Raw genomic sequence first — 17,352 nt, forward strand, 5'->3', positions numbered from 1 at the left:
AAAGCATTAGAATAACAGCATACATGATAACATTTTTGTAAAAAGTCATAATTCAATTTTTAAAAGCATTAGAATTATACATATAAATTTAAATTATTTAAATTTTAGTTGATATAAAAAAATGTGCATTTGTAAAGTATTGGTATTTTAATACAATTGAAAATTGTAATTTAATAATTTTGTATTAGCCACTTTTAATATCATAATTTATTAAAATTCTCTACAAGAAATCATCATCATATGTTATAAAATCATAGCTTAAAACTGAATAAGAAAGTTACAATGTCAAATTCTAATTAAAAAATCTCACATTAACAAAATATTTTAAATACAAAGTCAAATAAATACTTGTTAATTTTTTATACACTATTACATTATTTATATTGATTATAGTGATTATTTTATAATATATTTGTTATTATAAATAAATAAATTATATAAGTCAAATACTATGCTTCCAATACAGTGGATAAATCGTATTGTTTTAAGATGAAAAAAAAAGGAGTTTTAAAAGTTTTACTATATTTTAAGTGTTATTAAAGCTTTATTAAGATACATTAACTACTTAATAGCATCATCTTTTTATAATTTGAAAGATGAATAAATATAAATTTGATTCAATAATTTCAATATAATACTATAGGACTGGGTCAGTTTTACCATTAGGCAAGTTTAAGTTATTACATGGGGGTGCCAAGATATGGAGGTGCCAGCCTTAAACAGAGAAAAGATAAAAAATTGAAAAAATTTAATGATTTAATTCTGGCAAAATACAGTTTAGTTTGATATTAAGTAAATATTATCTGAATATTTTAAAAAAATATATTTAATATTTTAATCAGGGCTGTGGAGTCGGAGTCATGGAATTTTGGTGTTTTAGCCAGAGTTGGAGTCATCAAAAAATTCGCTGACTTTGACTCCTTTTTACTTCCCAACTTGTTATGTATATAAAATGAAAAAGTATTGGAAACATGTCAAATTTGACCATCCAAATCTACATGTTTGGAGACCTCCCGAACCCCTCAAAAAAGTCAATAAAAGGGGAAAAATTCGCTTGCATGTGTGTGTTGGTGTCTAATTTGTTTAATTTCTTTATTTTCTGTTCCGAGATATTAAACAATAGTAAAGTTTAAAGCCCTGGTCACACTATGCGATTTCCAGCCGCGCAGGCGACTGCAACCGCGACGGCTGTTCCCGTTAACTAGTAATCCCCCCCTCGAAAACCGGCGCGACTGCAATCGCAACTAGAAACAAAAAGTTTGTTCTACTCGCGACGATTGCAAACGCGCATCCAATCAACAAACGCCTTTATGCCACGTCATACAGTGACAACATTGAAAATAGTTCATCATCATGGCGGATAGTCAGAGGATTAATACTTTTACAGAATCGAGATTGATCGAGCTTATTCACGAATACCTGTGAGATTTTAATTCTTCGTTTTATCGAAGATTTTATCTTTTCATGTATTTTCGCCAGCTCTATTAAAATAATCACCTTTTTTCTTTTATTCATTCCAGAAAAGGAACTGCTTGCTATTTTAATAAGAAAAGTGGCTAAAATTCTGTAAATACTCTGAAGTAGAATGTAAAATATCAGCAAACTCACGAAAGTAGTCAAAAACAAGCTACTGTAATTTTATTGGTTTATTATAGGGCCACGTGTTTCCGAGTTGCAACGTCAACAAACAATGTGTGACCACGAGAAGACGCGCGCGACTCGCGCTTGTTGCAGTTGCAGTCGCCTGCGCGGCTAGAAATCGCATAGTGTGACCAGGGCTTAAGAAACAAAATGTGGCACTGTTTGTTGGTCATAAAGGAGCATTAATACTATTAAATTTTGGTTCTTAACTAAAGGTCGAGAGGGCGAAGACATAAAAGGGGTCACGTGTCATATCTCTTAATGAATATTTTAGTCATTATTAGTGTTCAGAATTTAAAAAAATAATAAAACTTGTCTCTACCCTCAAAGCAAGCTTTTTTTGTCATTTTATAATAATACAGTAAAACCCATTAAGATGTTCTCACCTAAGATGAGGGACATGATTTAGTTCAACCACTTTGATGCTTAATAACTAACTCCTGTGTTAAACCATCTGACTCCGATTCTGACCACTCTGATCACAGAAATTATTACACTTCAAACAGGGTGAACAAAATCATGCCCCATACACAAAGTCTAACATCCACACATATAGAAAAAAATCTCGAATCATATCTCGAACTTTCAGGGTGTCCTGACTCCAAAAATGTAAAAATTTGGGAGGGGTCATTTTTTGACCAAGCATTACACTTTCCCTCTGTTATATATAACAGCTGAAAAAGTAAAAATTATCGAATACATATTTATATATTACTTAGAGGAGTCTTAGCTTTGGAATAAAAAGTTTCTACATTCTATCTTTATTAGAACTCTATTTATTGAATCTTTTATTCTGAGGTCACGTGATGACATCAGAATTTCCAGTCTCTTTTGGTAATAAGTCTGTCCCTGGTCGGAGTTGGTAGATTTTTACACGACTCCACAGCCCTGATTTTAATTTAATTTTTGTATAAGACTAAATAGGAATAACACTAAAAAAACAACTAAAATTTAAAGATAAACTTTTATTTTTCACATAATACCACAATTGCATCTAGAGAAAAATTCAAGCATATGTCTATAATTAATAAAAAGTTGGGCTTCCTTTTAAATATATATATATTAATTACAAAAACTTACTTCAGAAGAACTCCTTTAAACATGATAATTCTAAAGAAATTGTCAGAATATATTTATCTACTGAATTAAAAATAATGGCAAGACAAATTCCAGAAAATACTTCTTCATTAAATATCCTGTCATATACAGGTAACCCCCATATAACACGGCACTTCTATAGCACGGATTCACTCTAACACAGTTCGAGAATTGGGAACATCCCCCGTATAACATGGTGCTTTTATAGCACGGGTTCACTCTAACATGGTTTGGGAATTGGGTAAAACGCTCATACAACATAAAATGTAATAAATGGTGCATTCTTTTAAACCTCCGCGTAACTCCACACGAGCATTATAATTCTTTTCGTGGCTACTTTGAATGCTCTTTCAACAAATAATCCATTTAATGGTTAAATTATACAATTGGGACCCTTCTTTTGTCTCTAAAAGCTCATTTTAGAATTATAGATTCCTCCACATGATACTATCAATAGTGCAGGCACCACCATCTTTCTTTCACTGTCGTTCCTAAATGTCTACAAACAGCAATGCACTCCCATTGCAGAGCGACTGCTAGTAATGAACGCATCCACAAACTGTTACCAGTTGATGATGCTCATGCTGAGATCATCATATCAAATGAATAATCCTCTGGTAAAATATTTACTTAAATAATAAATAAGTATTTTACCTATGAAAAAATGAATAATAAATCCGATTTAAATAAGGATTTAACAATATGTTTTTTAATTTTTGGAACCTAACGTCCCTTTTCGCACTAGTTCTTTGTTTCATATAACACGAATTCGCATAACATGGCAATTTTCTGGAATGTAACTCCCGTGTTATACAGGGGTTACCTGTACATGCAAATAAAATTTAAAAAATAGTGTTCTAAATGTGTTTATTACCAGTATTGGTAGTTCAGAAAGGAGTTTTTCAAAATTAAAACTTATAAAAATTTATACTCATTCTGTAATGGCTAAGGAATGATTCACTAATCTAGCAATAATACAAGTATTTATAAAGCATGAAATTGCATCTACAATTGATATAGATGAATTTATTCAAAACTTCACCAAGCAAAAGTCTCAAAAATAATTGTTCATAATTTTTGTATTTAAAATGTAATAATTTTCTTCCTACACAGATAATAGTAGTAATAATATATGTACAGTATACATATATTAGTGCTAATTAATAAAAATTTTTTAAAATTTTCGTAATGATATTATTTTTATAAATATCCACATGTATGGGTATGTGTGTGTGTTTGTATTCAGGGCTGGTGCTACAGTATGAGGAAACTAGGTATTTGCCCAGGGTGGCAAGTGGCAAGGTGGCAAATTTTCATAAATCTATACAAAATTTTCACATGTATTATTTTCTTTAATATTTTATCATCTTTATTTATATTGCATGACATGAGTTGAAAATTGATTGATGGAGCAAGATATGGCATTTCAAAATAAAATTTTTTTCATTTTATATAGAGGAATACGGGACATCAAATGCATATCTTGCCCCAGGCAGCATAACCTCTAGTGCAGGCTGTGCTTGAATGAGTATGTTAATATATATACAGTAAATATATAAACAATGTATATGAAAATCTAAATTTTCTTTGTCTAGGGGCATCAGATACTCTTGCACTAGCTCTATTAATATATGAAAATAAATGAAAAATATATTAATTAATGCTTTTATTTACGAATTCTATATCATTATTTTAATGCATGCTTGCTGCATATCAAGAAATTTTTGTCAAGAATGTGATTATGTTTCTTCAGTATTTTTTTTAAAAAAAAAGTTATTTCTGGTACATAAATCTGGTGACCAAACATATAGAATGTTTTTACTGAGCAACCACCAATACTACATATTAGCTGTTGATACTTTTTATGCTAAGACAAACAATCACTGTAATTAATTGGGCTATTATTATGCTATGATTAATAATTAGAAACTAAGTAATTTGGTACTAGAGGTAGACATCAGGTGCCATCTCTTATCTAAATTAATAATTATAATAATTTAATAAATAATTTAGAACATTTTGTTGATAAGGAACGATTGAGAATATAATTTATTTTTAACTTTCTTACCAACAAAGAGGATCTAAGGATAGCACACCCCCATTACTATTCCTGGGTCCTGTATCACTCAAAATTGTACACTTGTTTAGAAAAAATGGCTACATGCTACCGCTATCCACACAGCCAACATTAAGAAGATTACTAACTAATGACAGAGACCCAATCGATATGAAAGAGAAATCGGGAGTTTATCTTATTCCATTAAAACAATGGATCAGGAAAAGATACTTATTATATAGGAGCAACTGTCAGAACACTAACATCACACATCACAGAACATCAGGATGACATCCGTAATAACTGGCCATCAACGGAATTAGCAAGAAAAGTCCTTGATGAAGACAAACCAGTTGGTTTGGGACCAAACTAAACTATTGAAAGAATGCAATAATCATAAAGAACTCTTTATTTGGGAAAACCTATATATTTCAATGCTATCACCATGTAATACCACAACTCTGGAAATTTCTAAAACATGGACTACTTTATTTAAACATTACAAATTAGATTGCTAGAGCTACATGGTCGCATAGCAACCATAGTTTGTAAATTTCTATAATTTTCCGTTCCATTTCTAAACATTTTCGAACTGCAAGAAAGTTTCGATTTACATTGAGTTCCATTTAGCCGCCACTTTTTCAAGAAGTGCTATAACTCTGATTCAGAAAACTGTAGTATTCATTTCACTTGAAGAAGGTAACTGTATGTTACCAAAAGTGCTCATGAACATTTTATATTTATATTTTAATAATTCGTAATAATGGTAACGTCACAACATGTAAGTGATTTTTTAATAACTATAAAGTCGGTGTAAAGTGATAACCAATTTTATTATGAAAAACTTGGTCTTTTGGTGTTAATAAATAAACAAAATTCTTTAATATTAAAACTTTCAAACTTTCTCAATTAAATTGAAATTTTGTCATCATCAAGCAAGTTAACAGAACAAAAAAGAATCTCACTTACAGAAAAATGTTGTGAAATTTGAAATTGATGATGTACATGATGAATACATAAAGATTAAATGCAGTAAAAAGTAATAACAAATTAGTAACTAATATACAAAAGATATCTGAAAGTGTATAAGAAGGGAATACAAATAATAGCAGTAACTGTAGTAAAGTACCAACAGTGATATCTTATTAACTGCAAAAAGAAAACATAATGCTATATGAAGTTGATTAATTCACTCCAAAAGTCAGTAAACAAAAATACAGGCTTGTTTTTAAGACTGAAGCATTTTCCAAAAATATAACATTTTGGTGTCCCAAAGTATTTTAATAACAGAGGCATTATTCCAATAGAGATTATAGTTGTTGTCAATGACCAACTTAAAAAGTTCCGTGTCTTTACTGCCTTGTGCACCATATTGATTTTTGATATTCTCATATCTTGACACTTAATTGTAGCCCTAATGTATTGTACATAACAGGGTTACTGTGTGCCAGTAGTTTCAAATTTATTATGTAAATACCAAATTTTTCAAAATTGGGTCTTTGGTCCTTATCATTTACAACTAATCTTTTGAATGTTGGCTGAGGGGTGAGTGAAAGAATGTAATTAAATTTGTGAAAGATTTAGGCTACTTTTAAAGATAAGGTTCCCACATACAGAATAATGTATTATAAATATAACAGCAAAATACTGAAAAATACCTTGAGTACTTTTAAATTTTGAAAAAAATTGAATTCTACTGAATAAAACTTTGAACAATAATAATTATTCATAGTACATTTAAAAATTTTTAAATTACATTTAAATAGCATTTCAAAGTTCAGATTAATATTACACAAACTGTTAATTAAAATATTTAAAAGTAAACAATAAATTTGAACAAATTTTATGAAAGTTTTCAGAAAAAGTAAACAATATTTCATATGCTATATTAATTAATGTATAAATTCAATGTCATAGTTCAAAGTAAGATGTTAACTTACCATCATAATTACCAATGTTGCAACATAACTTCCTTTTACAATAAGTCTGAAGAAAAAAATGAAAGGTGAGAATAATTTATTGTATTTACTAGTTGCACCACCTGATGTAACTGTTGTTGTTTCATCAGGTACCCCATTTCCATCTCTCATCTCACTTTCACTTGACCAAATAATACTCCCATTTGGATCTAATTCAAGTGAATTATTTTGTCCTGCATTATCTGTTGTTCTGTAAGACTTTCCTGTATGATCATTTTCCAATAACTACAATAAAATTAAAACTTTTATAATTAAAAATATTTTTTATAAAATAATTTATACTTTATAATTAGATAATTAGATTTTTTTAAACTAAATTTAATAATTTAAAGAATAGACACAGGTTTCATTTACAAATAAATACTTATGTTTAATTATACTATGAACAATATTTTTAGCTAATTGAAATTATTAGATATCTTGAAGATATCTAAGATAATTTTCTTTTTATATAAAATGCATTTTAACTTCATTTTCAGTCAAGTTCAGAAATGCTTGCCTTTAAGTTTTTCAATTTTTATAAATTAAATTAAAATGATGCTAATAAATAATATTTTCAAATTTTGCAATTTAAAAATGTTTTATTTAAGAACAAAATAATAGTTTTAATTAAACATTGTCTAGTAATGTTTAATTACATTTTTATAAATCTTAGATTTGGTAAAAAGAAATAATTGAGCAAGAAAGAAGACATTAATTCCAAAACAGTATGAAAAGTGATAGAAAGAAAGATTGTAATCACTGATATATCTGACAATCTCTACTCCAGCCTCAAGATGAAAGGAAAAAGAAAATTTTTGATTTAACAAATAATACTTTTACACCTTTTTTCAGATAACTGAATGAGGAGCACAGGTTGTATAACCATTTTGTTCAATACAGCACACTGAATACACAATAAATAAAAACAACTAGCATATTTATTTACCAATACACAAACACAATCACTGCAGCAAGCTCACAATCACTATCCTTAGAAACTTCATTGCAGGTACTTATACAAAAAGCACTTGATATCCAAATGGACAAAAAGTTGCTGAATTTTTTACTTCACTAATTTATCTAAAAATTATATTACTGTCAAATGCAAAAATCAGATTGGACTAATTTTGGCATTTTACTTACACTTATTTTAATTTCTTTTACATAGTAAGTTTGTCTACAATCTATATTTCCATATATGAGTAAATAATTATATTTGAGCTCATTTGTGGCACAGTGTGGCAATGGGCCAGATGAACTGACCTCTCAGGCCAGATCCAGCCCACAAGTCATAGTTTGCTGACCCGATTAAAAGGAATATAAGTAAAAACATTCATACTGAATGTAACATTGAAATTCTTTCAACCATCTTGCAACAGTTTTTTTTATGAAGTTTATGTAATTTTAAATTAGACTATTTTCACTTTTAATTCAATTTGTTGCCTTTATAAATTTTATAAAATTTATAAATTTAAAATTTTAAAATATATATTTTAAACAAAATTTCAAATAAATCAGATAATAATTTGATTTATTTGAAATTTTGCTTAAAATTTATAATTTTAGTAGTTCAGAATTTCTATGTTAAGAAATGTGTATGCATTAAATACAAGAATATGGAACAAGTGTTGCAAGGTCCAAGACTATTTAAACATTTACTATAATAAAACTTTAAAACACATTTTTGCCTATGAACATAGACTTTTGGGCTATCTTATGTATTGCTAATCTTGCTTTTTGTTTTTATCTTTCTTATATGTAGTACAATCTCAGTAATCCATACATTTACTAGTTGACATGTCCAGTAATCTGACAATAGATGACTCTTGGATATTACAATCACTGTTGTCAATTCCCACTAATTCAAACATCAATGCCCATTAAATTTCAACATCTCCCCACTAAGGTTATATCAATCCCAGCTTGGGCATAATGTTAAATATTGATATCTCCATATCTTAGATTGCTAAAAAAAAAAAATACAATCTCTCATAACACAATACAAAGTTTATAATTTTGATATAAAAATCATTCCCCAAAATTTTCTGCCAAAAAATACTGTACCTCTCACTAAATTCCTCATAATCACTTCACTTTTCCACTAAATTTTGCAGGAATCCATTAACCTGGCAACACAGATTATTGGCAATAGCAGCATGCTCAGACAAAACAACAAAACACAATTAAAAATTATTTTAAAGGGATTGATTATTAATTTGTGAACTCTAAAATCCAGTGACATATGATCTATAAATATTTTTGATATAATATAAAGTATTTATATTTGCAAATGAATGTTTTCTTTCCTAATGATTAAACAATTGACCTTACCTTACTTTCAATAATCTGATAATCCCCTTAATCTAACACTGTTCTGGTCCCATATATGTTGGATTACTGAGATTGTACTATATAAAAATCCAACCAGACAAACTTTACATTCAAGAACAGGGCACATCTGAGGAAGCATGGTAATCTTATTGCAGTGTTTTTCAAAGTGTGAGATGTGCCTTGAGAAAGGATAATTATATTAAAAAGAGAATGTAGAATAACTTCAAAACTTATAAAAGATACATCATAAGTAAATTACTGATATATAATAGTAATTTAATGTTGAAAAATATTCATAAAAATTATGATTATTGCTATTATTTGCATGTAGCAGATGTCACAGCATTCAATTTTATTACATTTCATAAAAAATAAAAAGAATATGGAATGTGCTGTGTCAGAATTGCCTTAACTATGCAGAGGTCATATGGTAAATCTTGGATGCCAGAACAAATATTTTGCAGTGTCTACAAAAAAAAAATTGAAGTTTCATATCTAAGTACCTTTCTAAATATTTTCTTTGTTCAGCATGTTTGAATTACAGTGAAACCTCGGTATATGACCTTAATCCATTCCTGATGTTTGGACTTATACCGAATTGGACGTATACCGAACCAACCTTTCCCATAAGAAGTAATGTAAAAATGATTAATCCGTTCTCATGTAAAAAAAATGGCTGGCTTTAAACACCTCGCTTTCCTGGCTAATTTCTGCTTGATTTTTCGTGAGATCAGCGTATATCTTTTTCGCTTTTTCACAAATAATTGCTTCCGATACGCTGTCTCCAACACTGTTTTTCAGTTATCCAAAGCAAAAGCAATTTCTCAACATGATCTAATGTCTTCGATCTCTGTTTAGAAATTGATTTAACCCCTTTTGCAACGTTAGCAGATTTAATAATGTCTTTATTTTTCGCGATTGTCCATATCGTCATTCTCAGAATACAGTAAACAACAGTTAAAATCTCGAACACGCGTGCCACCTTTGTATTTCTCAACAATCTCTTTCATCAGTTCCATTGTAATTCTAGTCAATTTTTTAGTTTTCTGTCACTTTTCATTTGCCTTTTTGCAATTCATGATTAATAAAAATAATAAAATTTTACTTACAAATTAAAATCAGAAGAAATTAAACAAAGTTATAAACCGTTGCATCGCGAACGTCTAGTCTGGTCTAGTACACTGATAGTGCTACTTGTTCATTGATGGCGCGTATAATTGAATTATGTCGTATACCGAATAAAAGTCATATACCGAGCAAAATTTGTTTTGTCCAAACAGGACATATTCCGAATTGGACGTATTCTAAAGCAGACGTATACTGAGGTACCACTGTATTCTTAATTTTTGATTGGTGTGAATTAAATGCATTTTTTTATTTAGGCAGTCTAATATTAATAGATGCCATAAAGTCATCCCTATAACAAAAAAAGGATGTTTTTCTGAAATAATTTCAATATATTATTTAACTTTTTTACATTAAATAATGCAAGTTCATAGTTTAAAAAAAAAACACTAATGATTTTAATTTTTTTTACTAGGAAGCTTTGGATCTATTTCTGTATGTATATTACAACAGATGCAATATCTATAATTGATACTTTATGGAAAAATTGTAATAAAATTCAAGAATGACTTAAGGAATTTATAGGCAAAGGAGAAGAATCAGATGCTGAATATACTGCAGTGATGATGATAAAGACAATGTCCAAGTAAGCAAAGAAAGTGATAAAACAGAAGAGTTACAAAAATAAAATCACAATACCATGAAGGAATGCACACAGCAACATGCATATTACAGGACTGGTAGAGGTGACAGATATATGCAGAACAAATAAAAAACAAAAAATAAGAACTATCAATATATGTTTAACAATTAATAATTAATTCTTTTATTTCTTAAAAAAGACTGCATACACAGGACATATCCCAGTAACACAAAAATATATTTATAAACTTTTTGAATCCAATGCAGCAAATCTCCCTGAATAATGAAAATATTCAATTCTGTTTTGTATAAATGATAATGTATAATGTAATTAATATGTTGGTCAATAAATACAGGAAATCCTTGTTAATTTGAAATTCAAGGGATGAAATGATTTCAACTTAGAATTATTGATTTTCAAAGTACACAAGATTCACATATTTCTGTACAATATGCCAAATGTCATGTAACTGATGTAACTTATTAAGCAAATGGAATATAGCTATGTATACAGAATGCTATTTTCATTAATTAATAATTAATAATATAAATAAACTATAGGTAAACAGCAAGTGTCCAGTGAGAACCTCACAGGCTATCAGATAGATTTTATAAAAAGTAAAGCAAAATTCCTTGAAATTTAGCTCAAAGTATTGTCAAAATAACCCAAAAAGTAGTGTGTCACCCAAATCTAGTAGCTTAGAGCCCTACAAATATCTGCTACTTATAGTACAAATTTGAAATCCCAAAACACAGTCTTATTTTATGATATAAGAGAAAAAGGGTATTGCATGGGTAAGGTGACACCTAAAAAAACACATTACTGTAAAAGCAAAGCCATGTTGTCCAGATTAGAGTTGTTCTTGGTCTATTGTTTTCTTATATAGAGGCTCTATTGTTTTCTTATATAGAGGCTCTATTGTTTTCTAATATAGAGGCTCTTCGATCTAAATGAATGAGTTAATATATGCATACAGCAGTTCAAACAGAATTTTTACTTCAAATTTTGTAAGTAGCCATATTTCAAACTAACTGAATTCTTCAGCATCTCTATATCCCCAGCTGAAACAAAAGTATAGTTATGAACTAATGGGATTTCAAACTATTTGAGTTTGAATTAACAAGGAATTCCAGTATCATTGTTTTAGTTGTATATAGATTTGTATATAAAGCAATTAGTTCTATTAAAATCTTTATCAACATTCTTTTATTATATTGAAAAAAAAAATTTAATATAAACAATTAGATTCTATTATTCCATTTTATCATTTGTTATTTTACTTACTTAAAATTTCTATACTGAAGTACAAAGCAGAATCAAGTTTATAAAAACTTAACATTGTACAATGTTTTGATTAGAGATTTCGTTCCATTTCTAGAAAATGGAAATTAATAATCATATAATCAGATTTACTATCAATATCATTGTTATAACCAAAATTGAATTGAGTATTGCAATTTGATTCAGTAAGAAATATTATTATTTGTTTTTACTTTTTAATGTTAAGAAAATCTAAATAAATTTAGACATTGAAATAAAGACAAATATCATTTCTTACTGAATTAAATTTCTATACTCAATTCAATTTTGGTTATAACAATGATAGTGTTAATAAATCTGATTATACAATTATTAATTTCCATTTTCTAGAAATGGAACAAAATCTCTAATCAAAACATTGTACAATATTAAGTTTTTATAAACTTGATTCTGCTTTGTACTTCAGTATAGAAATTTCAAGTAAGTAAATAACAAATGATTAAATGAAATGAAACAATCTAGTTGTTATATTAAGAAATCTTCTCAATATAATAAGAGAATGTTGATAAAGATTTTAATAGAACCAATTACTTTATACACAGTATAGATCTATATAGAACAAAAAATAATATTTAATGACCAATATATCAGAATATTTATTTTTTCTAAAATTTTGTATACTTGATTTAAACTATTACTATGATTAGTATCATATGATTAAAAATATTCTAAAGAAGGTAATTTGCACTATTAAATACTAATTTTAAGGTAATCATGATAAATTTATCTTGATCATTTTCAAAAACTGATTTAAAAAATATGAATTTTAATTTCAATTTAATTGTTAAGCTTATTTTAAAAAGTCTCTTGAGAATAAAGATAATTTACATTCAAAGTTTTTGAGTATCTATCATTTGCTTTGTTAGAGTAAAAAGTAATTATTATATAAATTTTATTTCAAATATTTACTTATAATAATAATAATAATAATATACTACATATACCTTAAAAACTGTGTCTATTCTCTGTTAGTTATAATTAGTAATTTATATTTTTTTAACAAATAGCATTATTTAATATTAAAGTTAATTTAGAAAATAAATAAATTTAACAAAATATATTTATATAGATTGATAGATAGATAAAGAAAATTTCCATACTTTAGAATGATTAAGTTTATATTTCAGAATTAATTTTGCATAGTTCCATGCTTTTTTAAAAACAAATTTACTATTTATTTAGACAATTATTCATTTAATGCAACAATTAGAAGCAAGAAAATTAATGTTATATTAATAGAAATTAGTAAAATATTCATTTTAAAATGTTAAATTTCATTATCATGCAAAGCAAGATGTTTTAGTGAGGCTAAACTCTCATTTCATAAACATAAAAAATAGACTGTCTCATTAAATGAATTTAGCTTTTATTTCAAGACAAATTGTTTTTTTCCAAGACAGATTAATATGTAAAAAAACTTTAATAATTTTACTCAATGTAGCCATACAATATTAATAGAACATGCAAAATTGAAATACTGACTGACTGATAATATTGTACATTTATTTTAAGGGGAAAATGTTAATAAAGTTTGCTAAAAAAATACTTAATATGAATGAATTATTTTCCTAAATTATGTGATAATTCTTTAAAAAAAAAATATTGTACATACTAGCGTATGTTCATCATATTGCCTCATGTCATCTTGCTATTTTGTGCAATCCCAGGGAGCAGAAAGCAGGTGCAGGGAACAAATTTATCAGCAGAAACAAACCAAGGGTTAGATGGGGGTAGAAAAGAAATAAACAGAAAAGCTTATGCAAATCATATAATAGTTTTACTTTATCTTTGCTTAACTTCTTAATTAGATATTCATTAGGTTATATATATATTTTTTTTTTGTTTCAAATTTAAGATTTTTCTTAATTTTTCTCTAATTAAAACTTTATAAATTTTTGGAAAAAAATTTAACAGTACTGTGTTTATCAATTTTAATCTTGTGTTCTTTTTATAATTTCTAAAACTTTTTAGTGACAGAAAAAAATTAATCTTGTAAAATGTGTAGGTACTAATAATATAAAGTAAATATAATTTACAATGCAATATTATATAAATTAATTACAGTTTAATAATCAATTAATGGTTATTATTAAGGAACAAACAATTTTATTAAATTTTATAGATCAGTTACAATTATTAGCATTTAATCAAAGTTTATATTAATGGGGAGAAAAGTTAGTGTAATCACTATTTTTTTTATTTTTCAAGAAATAATGTTACTTAAAATATATATTTGTATTGTGCATGAATGTAAATCTGAAGTAAAAATTGAAATAAATATTCAAAAATTTTATTTATTTTTGTTTTATAAATTTACTATAACAGATTGGTGAATACAGATTATTAAATGTTAGGCTATTCTATACATTAAATCTAAGAAACAAAAAAAAATTTAAAAGATTAATAATTGGACAAACATTATATTAAAAATACTGAATTTGATTAAATCTTTCTCAACAGAAATTATTTGTTCTCACAATACTAAACCAGCCAACAATTTTCCATATATAAGTCGACCCCCTATAACACTGTTGATAATTCCATTTTATATGAATTCCATGTTATACGAGTCACTTAGATTTTACAAATACGTGAGCCGTTCACAGCCCGGCACACGTAAAATCTAAGTGACTCGTATAACATGGAATTCATGTAACATGGAATTATCAACAGTGTTATAGGGGGGGGTGACTGTATTGAATATTGATAGTAAAAGGTTAAAGAGTAATAAATAAAAATGAAAAAAAAATCTGAATTATATCCTTAATAATAATAACTAATGTATGGAAGTATATAATAATTAATGATGTCATAAAAAATGTTTGGTCTTGTGATTAAGTCAGTTAAATTACAAATTTGCACAATTTCAAATGTTTCAGAATTTTCTAAGATCCATTCTGTAACTATAATTTTAAAAATTTTTAAAAACATTAAAAACTCATGTTAATTTCAGTCTTGTACTTTAACTATAAAAACACAGGATCAATTAGAATTTTTTTAAGTTTGAAGATTTTATTTAATTTATTACTGTAACTATTAAAAAGTAATGTTTTCTTTTGCTCTTTTATTCAATTTCAGTAATTAATTTTTTCTACATATTTTTAAAAATAGGAATGAGCATTTTCTGAAAAAACAAAAATATATGTATATTGACTTTAATTTATCATTAAAGCTGCTTTTGTTCATTTGAATTTCTTAATGTAGTTGAATGAATGATAATTAGTTATTTAATAACAAATTTAGTAATAAAATATGATCTAATTATTAAAGCTATATAAAATTTCAAAACAGGCAATATACTTTGATTTATTAGAATATTTTATAAATATCAATATAAATCACAAATGGAATATAGTGTTATTCACACATGTTGGTCTTTTAATCTGTCACTAACAAGTCACTTTCATTAATCTGTTTTAAGCTTAACTTAATATATTTTAATTTAGTTAATCAATAATGATTGATAGTAGGGTTACCATAACAATTAAAGGCAAAATACAGACAGATTAGCATTAAAAGTACTTAGAAACTGAGGCAAAATAAAAGAAATTTATTCATTTTTCTCAATCTAATAAATGTAGGCATATAATGCAAAGTTTCAATTTACACTTTCTTCTGGGGCACAGAATGCAATTTTATATATAAGAAAATTATTTTACCACTTAGACAACAAGTACTATAAAATTAAAAAGAATCATTATAATGAATGCACATACATTCTCTAAGCAACAGCGCCATTACATTTGCTTACACAATGTTGCCACCTAGCCTGCATATACAATAATAATCATCAAAAATTTAGCATCTTTTGTCAGATTTAAATCCAAGTAGTTATGATTTAACTATTAACTGCACGATCAGTTAAAAAGTATGGACTGTTTATTTTTTTCTAAGTATTGTACAGACACAGACAGAGTCTTTAAAGTACAAACTATCCATACCAAATATGGACATATGGTAACCCTATCGATAGCATCCAAGTTTTATTATTCCCTATCGATATGAAGAATATCTGTTCCACTGACAAATCCAGAAAGTTCTTATAAAAGAGAAAGATTTAATTATGATATATTATTAATAAAAAGACTCACAAACACCAGGAAAACAATCATTCAAACCTATCTAAAAATCATACTGCAACATATCGTAATCTTTGTGTGGAATTAATTTTATTTTTATTGTAAATTATTATTTAATTTATTAATAATTAATTTACTTTAGCTTTGTTAAAAATTTTAGTTTAAAATTATAATCCTGAATTGAGCAACTCTGTACAAAGTTATCTTCATTTTCACATTTGGGACAGTAATAGCATGAACCAGTGATGAAATTAAACATGAATAAACATACAAGTTATTGTTATATATCATGTAGTATGTATTTATTGTCCATTAACAATTGAATATTAAATGTAATAGTGTAAACTGTGCAATTAGCAAGTGTAGCTGTTCGGACTTGAAAATAATTTTCTTAACATATTAATGTTGGCTGTTCTTGATCACAGGGTTATAAATCAGAGATGGCTGTCCTCATAAAATGTATAATTTCATTGCTGTGTGCCAATAAAGCAAATAAATGATGATACAAATTGCGCAAATTATATAATGATAAATATTTTGTCGTCAATGAAAAAATGCATCTGCAAATTATATGTCACTATGAACAATAGAGAGAAAATTATGATATTTGTACAAAATTAAAGTTTATAGAAATTATTTTTCTCCTTTATTACAGAAAAAACTTCAATAAGAAAAACAAGAGGGGAGAAGAGAAAATTTTAAAACTTGTTTATTTTTAAATTCTTCAATTTTGTATTATGGCTTAAGTACCTTATATAGATAAAAATAAATAAATATAAAAAATATTTTTAATTTAAAAAATTAAAAAACTGCATTGTTTAATTTGAATTTTAAAATAATATGGATAAAATCTAATTACTAAAAATATTGCTTAAAAAGTGATTTTCTAAAAAGTAATTAGAAATATTCTAATTACTTACAATCTATATTAACAATTCAATTAAGAAGTTAAGCAAAATTCATTGAAAGCAATAATAAAATGGCAAATGAAATCATAAGTAAACAAGCAGTAATTAATATAGAATTACTAATCATTTAATAAAAAATTTATTTTTCATGCTAATGTATAAAATTGTAATTCTAAAATAAAAAATTTAATTAAATTTAATATTTTATTAAAAATAATAAAATGAATATAAGAATAATAAATAAAAGGAT

General features: G+C 26.7%; 1 protein-coding gene across 1 annotated transcript in view; it reads right to left on the reverse strand.

Annotated features, from left to right (window-relative positions):
* The window catches only part of LOC111634696 (piezo-type mechanosensitive ion channel component 2-like), a 176,734-nt gene that overhangs the window by 138,371 nt on the left and 21,011 nt on the right, over window positions 1-17,352 (reverse strand). Inside the window, exons 5-6 of the mRNA XM_023379534.1 lie at window positions 13,728-13,763; window positions 6,736-6,999 (exon numbers count right to left, since the gene is read on the reverse strand). Coding sequence (XP_023235302.1) covers window positions 6,736-6,999; window positions 13,728-13,763 — 300 coding nt within the window. The remainder of the gene's footprint in view (window positions 1-6,735; window positions 7,000-13,727; window positions 13,764-17,352) is intronic.

This window comes from Centruroides sculpturatus, unplaced genomic scaffold, assembly GCF_000671375.1.
Source record: "Centruroides sculpturatus isolate CEXI.00-Female unplaced genomic scaffold, Cexi_2.0 scaffold617, whole genome shotgun sequence".
Taxonomy (NCBI): domain Eukaryota; kingdom Metazoa; phylum Arthropoda; class Arachnida; order Scorpiones; family Buthidae; genus Centruroides; species Centruroides sculpturatus.